The following is a 12,007-nucleotide window of genomic DNA, read 5'->3' on the forward strand; positions in this document are numbered from 1 at the left end:
ATTGCATTCATAATTTGTCAGAACAATGTGTAGTTTACATGCAGTTATAGGTAAAAAAAAGGGAATTGAATTTGCAAAAAAATACATTGGTCTTTTTGGAAGATGTCTTCCCTATTTGTGTATTATATATCATTTGGGCAGAGAATGGGCAGCTATGGCTACTAGGGAGAAACTTGGCAAGTCACTTTATCTCCCTGTGCCTCAGGCACCAAAAACAGATTGCAAGCTCAACGGGGCAGGGACTGTGTCTGTAATGTCTCTGTAAAGCGCTGCGTAAAACTAGTAGCTCTATACAAGAACAAACAATTATAATAATTATTATACTAGCCTTTAAGTAGTCTTAGTGGCCATGAAGATATTGGAAATGCATACCTTCATAACTGACATACTTACCAATTACTTACTTCTTTTTTATCTGTAATTAATATGGTGCCAACATATTTTTTTTTGTTTCAATCTTTTTTTTATTGGAAATATATAAGCAACGATACAGGGTTGTTATGAACACATATCTGAGGTTGGTAGAGAAAATTTCCAATAAACATTTTAACATTTTATCATAACGGAAGGGGAGGGTATGGAGGGGGGGGGGGGGAGACAGATAGACGGGGAAGGAGGGGTGGAAGGGGAATGGCGGGGGGGGGGAGGTCCCTGGGTGCCAACATATTTTGACAAAACAAAACATGAAATACATTCAACTTAAAACTTTGTTGCAATCCCTAACATCAGACTAAATACCCAACCCCTAGCATGCTAAAGAGGAACGCATTGCAGGCCTTACACACAACTATGTACGGGGTTGACTCCTGGAATCTTCAAGAGACCTAAACCACCCCTGAAGGATCTACACCCATTCTAATGTGCTTACCTATTTGTAACACGTCTACCTGAACCCTGGTCCTTGTAGAGGGAGAGGGGGATTGGCCCGGTATTAAAGGGGTTGCACCCCATATGGACACCCCCTGATCTCACCAGGGAGGCAAGGGGTTAACTGGACTGCGGTCCAGGAATGTGGTTTGCACCTTGCTATAACATGAAAACGTATGTTCCCCTGTTGTAATGTATTTTCACCATGTAAGTGTCTGTGCCACACACACGCTGGGATCCATCCGGGAGGACAAGGGTTAATGGGTAGAGAGTGATTATAGCCCTCTGTTTAATTTTCCCGCCTTTTCAGGCACCATTTTGCAGAGTCCCATAGGCCGCCATTGGAGCTCCATTTATTTCAATGGCGGATCTAGCTGTTTTGGACCTGTTTCCCTCGAAGACCAGCAGGTGGCGTCCGAGAGGAGGAGCAGCGGTTTCCCATTGTAAGTCAATGGGCCCATTGACTTCAATGGAGATTCCTCGACGGCAATCTCCATGAATAGGTTGGCAGCCGTCCAAACCGCAAAACCGCAAAGCGGATACTTTATCTGAAAAAGAGCTTTCATCACGATTAGTTCAAGTTCAACAACAAGTGGCGTGGAAACTTAAGTTCTAGGGCACCCAGGAATAAAATTATTTTTGCCCCTAGCTCCTAGGCCTCCCCTCACTTGACCACCACCGGGTACAAGAATCCAGGACCCCCGGAAAGGGTCGTGCTGGCTGAGCGGGTCGCACCATAGGTTCCAATGGCAGCGGAAGAAGCAGCACGAGAAAACGGCTAAGTCCGAAACCCTGAAAACCATAAACCCATATCTCCGGTTCTGGAGGGTCCAGGGCCGAGGTTTGGGGTGCCTGCAGTCACTGCTCCGGCATTCCCGACCCTCTACGACCAACCCGACGGAGTATGGACCACCATAAAGGTTCGTGAGTTTTTCCCATAGACGTCAATGGCGGCCGTTTCCCCATTGACCGGCTATGGCGGAGAAGTCCCATAGGCTTCAACGGCGGCGGTGCCCCGTTGTAAGTCTATGGCGGCAGACTCCCATAGACGCCAATGGCGGAGTTTCACCATTGAAAGTCTATGGCGGCAGAGCCCGTGGTTTTCAATGGGGAATGAGTGAAAAACTGAGATTTATTTTACAGCGGAGAATTTTGTAATATAATAAGAAACGGTTTATGTGGTATTTGCATATCTCCGGTTCTGAAGGTGGCAGCGGGCTGAAACTTGGACACTATAGTGTCCCACTTCCGGCATTAAGGCCTGGGTAGTTTGGACCCACTGGACCTAACAGAACCGGTTATTTTCATATGGTTGTATATTAAGAACCATACTGTATTTCAAAGCGGGGACAAAAGCCCGCGAAGATTCCTGCACACTAAGGAATGCAAATGGTCAGGGGGGCGACCCAATGTCTAAGAACCAGGCCCTGATCAAAAGACTCAGCCACTCTAACTGTTTACATGAGGGCGGAGAAGCGTGAAGCTGGAGTGGTTTGTAGGTGCTATAACTCACACCTACAAACAAAGAATATCCTGCCAGATCCCCCATCTGGCAGGCTGCCCAGCGCCCCTGATTTGGGTGTGGGGCTACAGAAATTAGACCCTCAGGGTCCCAGTACACATGTGCCAACTAGCTGGGGGGCATGGGTTAACAATGTTCCCATGTTAGTAATTGGGTGCAGATAATTGTTCTCCAATAGTCTGCACTCAATAATAAGAATAGGGTTGAAAAGATATATAAACTGTTGTCAACCCTACAGTCTTTGTCTTCTTGTTACATCTTGATTGATTCCTGATTGCTGGAGAATTGCTATTTGATACTTCTTCATTCCAACCCCTAAGTAAGTGTTACATTCTTGTCTGTTAATTGTACTATCTTGTTGTGTTCACTTATCTAAGGAATAAATATACTTCATTATATCTAAGCCTCGTTCAGTTCAACCCAGTTATTTGGTGTATATTATATCTTGTCATAAGTTACCGTGACAGTCCTTTCATGTCGTAGAGAGCAATGTGCCAGTTGGGGCTAGCAGCCCATTATGAACAGATTTCTAAAAAAAAAAAAGTAAAATAAAATGTACAGTACAGCACTAAATAAATGTCACCTTTTCAGTATCAAGCTAGATCTTTTTTGTCAACCTCATCTACAGATGTAGCCAGACTTACTATCCCCAGTGCTGCGGACACAGACGCAAAAGTCCGCGGCTCTGGGGAGAGTGTCTGCCACGATCGAGCTTCCGAATGGGACCTCACGCAGTGTTAATCTTCCAGTGCCACGAGCACCCCAGTCGCGTAACCACGCGTGGCAGCGGCACTTAGTTTTGCTACATCTGTACTATGTTACTAAGTTGTGCAATGGCCAACTTATCTCACTACTAAGGTGTCCCTCGCAATTCTTCAGAGTGAAGTCCCTCACAATGACTCCATATTAGTATGGTTCAACGTTCAAAATACCAATGCAATCATTTTGACAAAAACCCTCACAAATAAAAGATTCCACATCACAAGGGCCTAATCCCTGGGGTGTTAAAGGTTTATAGAAAAATAAACAAATAAAAAGCCTAAAAATAAACAAACAAGGAAGTCTAGCCCTTTAGGCCGGGCGGCTCGCTTCAATCCACTCTCCTGCCCCACAATGAGCCATCCTCAACATTCATGGAACATTGATGCTGGTCGTTACATCTTTTTATAAGTATCTCTTCTTTTCTAGACATGAGCCGTTCTCCTGATAGCCGACATTGACCGAGTTATTTTAAAGGAGAAGTTCCTCCTACTTTCTTTTTTACAGGGTGGAAACCAATCGTGTTCTCCTGAGAAAAATGTCACTATTTCCAGCTACGGGGATCCAATGATACTTACTGGTGAAGCTACCGGATTTAAACCTCCCTTAAAATGAAACAAAATGGCTGCCAAATCTCAGGGCAATAGGAATCAGCAGTTGTGGTTTCCAAATGGGTGACCATCTAAATCCCCTTTTAACACCAGGAAATACAGTAATACCAGTAACGTCACCAGTAGGTATCTCGGGAATCGGGGAGACTCTGGTGCTGCGGTTCAGCCCTACTAATGTAGGTTAGTTAGGCTGAGTCCCCACTGGCGCTGAGCGCGCTTCCCTCCTTAAATCTTTACCTTCTCGTCCTGGCTCACGCGCCGTGCCCACGCTCAAGCACGGGCACGTCCTCTCTCCCAAGCTTGGTGCTTGGGGAGACAAGGGAGTTTGACTTCGGAGCTCAGAGCAGGGTCACATGACCCTGCTCTGACCAATGGGGAGAGAGGGGCAGTGCTGAGCAGAGAGAGGTGGAAGGGACGGAGAGAGGTGAAAGAGGCAGAAAAAGGTGGAAGGGGGTGGGGGGGGGGGAGCGAGAGCTATGGTATGTACTACTCAGAGTTATATTTGCAGGCTGAACAAAAAGCATGACATGATTGTAATGCTGTTACAAGAGCAAGTGATTTCTCCTAATTGCAATTCCAGTACCTGTAGCTAGGGATTTGGGCTTTAAAATGTGGTACACGTGAGTCACAGTTTCTGCAAGAAGAAGCGTGAGGGAAAAATAGTGTGTGTAGGCAGCAGCCCACATTCAGTGGGCAGAGGGTGTAATGTGAGTAAAACTGGTGTGAAAAACAAAAAACAAACAAGAAAACTGTCAGAGGATAAAATGACAAACCCAACAGGGAAACACAAGGTGCAATTATGCGAAGGTAGGGGGGGGGGAGCGGAGCGATGCGAAGGGGGGGGGGGGGAGAGAAGAGGGGAAGGAGAGAAAGGAGAGAAGGGGGGAAAGGAGAAGAGGGAGAGAGAGAGGGGGGGAACGGGGTATGGAGAGAGGGGAAGGTGGGAGGGAGAGAATGGACACACACACAGACACACACACAGACACACACACAGACACAGAGACACAAACACAGCCCCGATCCAGCCAATGACACACCCCCTCCCTTCATAGCCACGCCCCGCTCCTGCTCTAAAATGTTTGCAGGACAGAAGAACGCTCACGCTTGAAGAGTTTCTGACGTTACGGCTCTCAAGCATGAGTGCGGTCAGCGCCAGCGGGGACTCAGCCTTAGTATGAATTGCTCTTAAGTTGCATCATCGCACAATACATGCTGTGAAACCATGTGACCAAGCAACCAATGGAATTATTTGCGATATCATGTAATATGTGTACATGTGCTATGAAACAGCGCAACAACCTCATTGAAGTGGTGCACCCCGCTGATGTCGCTGTCCCACCGCTGATGGCGCAGGGTGCGAAGGCAACATCACCTGTTGGGAACAGAAGGAAAAAAACATCAAAGGAGACAAAAAAAAAAACAAGAATTTTTTTTTTATTTGTGAAAAACTCTTAACGGTATTTTCTCCCGTGACCGTAGTGACTTCAGGCAGATATATAAAAGACTTATGTCACCTATAGGGAGACAGAGAAAACCACTGCAGAAAACTGTCAAAAAATGAAAAGTAACAAACGCCGCAGCTTTCTTAATTCATAGACGCCCTAACTTCTCCCACTTCCATAAATCCCTCATTTCATCGCATAAAGAGGCAGACTTTCAGCAAAATTGACACTCACAAAATAACAACTTTGCGCCTACTTTTTACCTTTGATACCTAGAGCCCATTGTTTTGGACTGATACAGCAACAATAAATGTTCATTCACTCCCGGCTGCGTCTGTATTCCTTATAGCCACCAGAGGGCAGCAGAGTTCCTCATTATAAAACGGAATGATGAAGATAGAAAACATGAAAGTTACAATGGATGGTGCATGGGGACGGTTGAGTGAAGATGCAGGGCAGCGTTTCAGTCACACTTAAGGGCTGATTCTATATGAGGATATATCTGTCTGTTTTCAGACAAAATTCCCTATTTAAATCAATGGGGATTTTTCAGCCTAAAACAGCCCAATTGGCTGCTTCGGCACATATAGAACGAGTGCTTTGTTTGAAAATCAGTCTCACTCTGGCTGTCAGTATCTTGCATTGATTCATGTGGAGTCAGAGTTATTCCACCAATATGATGTTTTTCTTCTAAACTGTTGGGTTACCACCACGCCCCAAATGTACTTATAATAAACCGCCCAGACTAGGTTTTTAAGTGGCGATGGGAGATACATGTTCAGTCTTAAATATGTCTTGACATCTATCATCTTATTGTCCCCTTATGAAATAAGGATATTAGTAGTGCTATATAAAAAACAAAATCTTTTGACCTAGTCTAAGAACCCAGATTGGCTGGAGATATTGGTTGGCTTGGGCCAGGTGGCTGCCCAAGTCCCACAGGTCAACGAGTAATAACTATTTAGTACAAAGAGATCAGTAATGAGAAGTGTTCCTTTAGTCCTAATGCAGAACTTACAGCTGGGATGTAGATCTCTGCAGACAGATCAGTGCAGAGATGGAATCAATAACGGAAGCCATATACTGGATGTGAAAACCAAGCACCTGAAAGCAAACTTACATGATATGCAGGAATGCTTATTACACCACTATACTGTAATATAAATATGGACATGTAAATATGCATGTTTTTATATAGCTATTACTCGTATAGTCACAGTCATCTACTTAGAGATTTGCAGAAATAGTATACAAGACAAAATAGGGATACGGGTATCAAATCTAAAAGAAAAGAAAAAGAGTCTCTGACCCAAAGAGGTAACCATTTAAATATAGTGAACAATCAAATTACGAGGTTACTGTATGAGAACAACGGTGGAGGCATCTTTTTTTGAAAGATCTACAGTATAGAAACACATACATAGCACCTACATTGTGGTCTGTACACATGCCCTAACCATGCTGTGCTTATGCTAATGAACAGGCGTTAGTTTTGAATAAGTGATACACTATGTTGTGATACAGTATGTTGTGATACAGCATGTCGTGATACAGCATGTCGTGATACAGCATGTCGTGATACAGCATGTTGTGATAGAGTGTTAAGTTATATCCAGATAATGCCATTTTGTTCATGTTTAATGATGAGATAATACCCTAATAGAATATAGGTATATTAATTGTTAGAAATGCAGCATTTATTTATTTATTGCGTTTGTTAGTTTCCTTTTCAGCTAATGGGGCCAGCTATGAAAATATTGTATTATAGTGTTGAATAATATTGTATTATAGTGTTGAATAATATTGTATTATAGTGTTTAATAATATTGTATTATAGTATAGAATAATATTGTATAATAGTATGTAAAAAGTGAATGTAGAACCTATACATATTAGGCGTTCTACCACAGGAAGGTTGTAATGCTATTCATATTATTTTGACTATTATTATTTAAGGTGCCATCTTAATTGCAATGCATAACGATTGGTACATAAAGACATACATAGCAACATCAAATGATAAACAAAATTTAAGACAGGCTAATTTACTATATTATTATTGTTATTATTATTGTTATTATTATTATTATTATTATTAACATGGCACTTTCTGCAGTGCCCCAAAAAAGGGGTTAAAGACAACATGATGTAACACATTATCTATAAAAAAAATAAGTTACTGTATTGACTACTAATGCAAAATGTGAATCTGTCTGCTTAGAGGTCCTTACAAAAGTGCCATGAAACACGGCAATATGCTGCAAAGATGGTAGTGCCACATTTCAGCTTATAACCATTACCATTCAGCAAAGTGTTCTCATACGGTAGGTTTCCCACAATTATATATACCATATGAATATGGAAATGGATGCAGTGTAGGAGGCCTCCCAGTTAGAAATAGCCACTTCCCTCTGAAGATACAAAGAACACCCTTCGGACGCTCCCTTCATAAATAATGGATGTGTCTTGTAGCATGAACATTATTAAAATCAGATCAGGGTAAAAAAAAAACCTACAATATTAATGACAAAAAAAATGCAGTTTCATAACAATTCCTTTTTGACTGTGCCATTAATCAATTTTCTGCTGAAAAAAAATGGATATTATCTAGATGTATGAACCTTCTGTACCTTTTATTGATGTGTTGTACATTGATGTTGAAATAAATGTTCCTTTCTACGTCATGTGTGCCACCAAGGGACGTTATAAACTGCACGTTTAGTTAGAGATTCAGAAGTAGTGCGGCCAGGCTTGGAGCATGCGCGTTGGAGCTCGAGCGCAGTGACGTCATGCGCTCTGCTTGGCCGTGCGATTCCTGGCTAGATAGTTGTGCACGTGGGAGGCGGCGTGTCGCACCCTCACCCTGGACGAGGGCATTTAGAGTTAACACTCTGATCGTGCCGAGCGTGAGCGCGCACGGTTCCCTCCACCCCGGCCGCAGCCCTAATGTAGGACTTAGAAAATGAATAAGCGCCTCACTAACAGAGGAACCTGCAACAAGTTACACTGTAGGTCTCAGGCTAAATACCAGTAGCACACCTCTGTATACCACAGGAAGCCTTCTAATGACAGTTGGACCTAGGAAAGTAGATATTTTGCAGACCGGAAGGTTTTGGGAGTTGTATACCAGAAACTTGATAATTGCTATGCTCAGGAATACAGTCACAGTACTACATATAGATGTAACAGGCTTCATTGTCCTCTCTGGCGCTTTACATTAGTGGGATATGTTGTGATATTCTGCAGCAGCTCTGCCACCGAATCCTACAGCTACATAAACTGTGTGATGTCCTGCACTATACCAGGATATGTTGTGTTATCTGGAGGAACAATATAATGCTACTGAGGTCCATATCTACTAGGCAGTCTTCACACTGGATGACCCTGTATGGCCCATTGACTTAAATGGACTGTAAGGGGTCCTAATGCAGAAGACCGATGAGAGAATATGACCCTAAACCTGTATCAGTAGTTGTGGCAGAGAAAGAGGTATATGCAGTTGAATACCAAGGTCAACGCTAAATTGAGATGTACATACTTGTCCCTCATCCCTCCAACTGTGAGATATTGATAACCAATATTGCAACCACCCAGAGGCAGATCTGAAAAAATAATCATATCTGATGTACTATACAGGGCATAGAGAACATGCATACCCTTTATTTTATAGCTTTCAAATACACGGATTAATGTTATTCTTTTTTATAGGGTGATGCCATGGCCTCTGAGGAAAAGGTTTCTTGGATCCAGAATCAATATTCCAAGTACCGATCTGCTAACAAGAGATCAGACTTAAAGAAGATTAAATCAGGTAACAGGTTTCTGTTTTATCATAATGCATGTGTTTGCTTTCTCACAGGAATATTTAACAGGAGCCACAAGTATAATTAAAAACATGGAAGGGGGATTTGAAGATTACATTGGCATGTATTTGCCATAAGCCTTCGAGCCACTTTCAAGGCATGACCATAACATCGCAGGTCCTAACACTAACTGATTAAAATCCTTATTTACCTCTATAATTAGAGGCAGGATGGTCCTGGCATTGAACCTGTCACAACAAGCTGCATGAAATTACCACTATATATATATATATATATATATATATATATATATATATATATATATATATATACACGTGTGTGTGTGTGTGTGTGTGTGTGTGTGTGTGTGTGTGTGTGTGTGTGTGTGTGTGTGTGTGTGTGTGTGTGTGTGTGTGTGTGAAAAGGAGTGCTACTGGGCGTTGCTCTGGACGTCTTTGTTTCTTGTTCGATGCAATAATGCCCAGAATTCTCACTTCCCCATAGCATGCAAATTTGGTCTTTTGGTGAAAAGGATGTAAAGGAGCGAGGGAATCAGAGATTGAGATTAAGGATTTTTACAGTAGGTGTGTTAGAGTAAAAATACCAGCCCTACTACTTGCTAAATTATAAAATTATTTTTTGAAAATCCCAATAACGGCTAAGTTAGGAGTCCTCACAAAATCAATATCTCCCCATAATTTATAACATGGGTATTTCACAATGAAGTATATGATCTGGATAAAGCATTTTTTTTGTAAATACTGTTTATACAAAGGGCTTCACTGCATAAGGACAAGAGATTGAGGTTAATACAACACCGTGATTAAGATTCTGTTTAAAACACTGGGCAACTACAGCTATTGGTGCCCATGTCACTGCCTTTTAGGTAGTTTAATATTTGACGATACTCTGGGTGGACACAAGACTAAGCAATTTCATTTCACAAATGCACTGCGGCTCTGTCGGACAAATAGGAATAATAATGTATTAGAGATCAGCAAACACAACTGCATGTGTAATATTTGCATATACAAGTAAGGAGTGTGACACTTTCATCGCATTTTGAAAAATCTCTGTTACAATGTTTCAGCCGTGACAGAGTTTGAAGATACAGTATATTTTATATTGCACTCAGGCATATCCAACAAAATATAGTTGGTACTGCACATACTGTATTATTATTAAGATACCTATGTAGCCCTTGTACCCCCCTCCTAAGTGAGATTGGGGTCTGCTTCTCCTGCTACTCCATATTTGCGGTGGTGCGTACGTGTGTGGCAACAAGAGGGCTGAGTGCTCCGCAGTGTTGTAGGGTGACCAGGACAGGGTTTACAGGGTACCTTATTCGTGGTTGCAGCGCCTCCAGTCAGCATGGTCCTTTGGATGGAAGGAGAGTCCATACTGACACCTTTTCTAGATCCTCAGACAGTGAATCACACTGATGATGGTACAGATCTCACAGCATTGCATATCTTTCCTATTAGGCCTGGTGATGGTAATGGTGATCCTCCTGAGGCCTCCTAGTGAGACACAGGGTAGCTGGCACTCACTCCACAGGGGGAGAAAAGAGATACTTACTTTTGTGAGAGTGCCAGTATTTATACCCTTTGGGTGTGACAGTAACTCTGTCTCATAACAAGACAGATCTGGATACTGACAGGCCATCACATCCAGTATGTGGCCCAATCAGTCTCCACACCTCAGGCTGACACTCTCTGGCTGTTGCTAGACCCGCCCTTGGATACATCAAAGTGTGCCCAGGAAAAGAAGTAGCAGCTGGAGGCTAGGCTACACTTTAAAAAAAATAAAAATCAGTATATTTACAGGAATAAAGTGCATTAGCCATGAACTGAGAAAACAGGTTCAGTACCACAAGATTGGCATAAAGCAAATGTTGTGCCTATATTTAAAAAAGGAGCTAGATCACAACCAGGGAATTACAGGTCTGTAAGCCATGAAATCAATAGTGGGGAAGCTACTTGAAGGTTTAGTACGGGAATACCTAATGGAAAACAACATTATTAGTAATTATCAGCATGAATTTATGAAGGGTAGATTATGCCAAACTAACATTATTTGTTTCTTTGAGGAGGTAAGTAGGAATTTAGACCAGGGTAATGCAGTTGATGTGGTCTACAGTACTTAGATTTTGCAAAGGCTTTTGATACGGTTTCACACAAGAGGTTAGTGTACAAAATAAAGCAAATTGGACTCTAAAAATATTTGCACTGGATTGAAAACTGGTTGAAGGATAGACAACTGAGAGTTGTCATAAATGGAACTTTTTCAGTTTGGGCTAAAGTGGTCAGTGGAGTACCTCAGGGATCGGTACTGGGACCCCTGCTTTTTAACTTTTTTATTAATGACCTTGGGTTGGCATAGAGAGCAAAGTATCCATCTTTTCTGGTGACACCAAATGGTGTAAGGTAGTAGAATCAGAGCAGGGTGTAATTTCTCTCCAGGAGGACTTAGATAGACTGGTAACTTGGGCAGGTAAATTGCAGATGAGGTTTAATACAAATAAATGTAAGGTTATGCATTTGGGAAACAGGAATAAACTGGCGACTTACACATTAAATGGGAATACATTAAGGGAATTTAGGATTTAGGAGTGCTTGTTGACAGCAGGCATAGCAATAGTGCCCAAAGTCATGCAGTAGCTGCAAAGGCAAACAAGATCTTATCTTGCATTAAACGGGCAATGGCTGGAAGGGAAGTAAACATTATTATGCCGCTTTATAAAGCATTAGTAAGACCTCACCTTGAATATGGGGTACACTTTTTGCCACCAGTCCTTAGAAAATATATTATGTACCTACAGAGAGTGCAGAGAAGACCCACTAAATTAATAAAGGAGATGGACAATCTAACTTATGAGGAGAGGCTAGCTAAATTAGAAATTAAATTAGAAAAGAGGTGTCTAATAGGGGATATGATAACTAGATACAAATAAATTCGAGGTCAGTACAAGGAGTTTTCAAAATAAATATTCATCCCACGGGT

The 12,007-nt window shown here is 42.1% G+C and overlaps 1 protein-coding gene across 1 annotated transcript in view; it reads left to right on the plus strand.

Annotated features, from left to right (window-relative positions):
• The window catches only part of LOC142477108 (uncharacterized), a 237,848-nt gene that overhangs the window by 65,929 nt on the left and 159,912 nt on the right, over positions 1 to 12,007 (plus strand). Inside the window, exon 3 of the mRNA XM_075582160.1 lies at positions 8,910 to 9,012. Within this exon, the coding sequence (XP_075438275.1) occupies positions 8,919 to 9,012 (94 nt within the window). The 5' untranslated portion in view covers positions 8,910 to 8,918. The remainder of the gene's footprint in view (positions 1 to 8,909; positions 9,013 to 12,007) is intronic.

This window comes from Ascaphus truei, chromosome 2 (genome assembly GCF_040206685.1).
Source record: "Ascaphus truei isolate aAscTru1 chromosome 2, aAscTru1.hap1, whole genome shotgun sequence".
NCBI classification, from domain to species: Eukaryota; Metazoa; Chordata; class Amphibia; order Anura; family Ascaphidae; genus Ascaphus; species Ascaphus truei.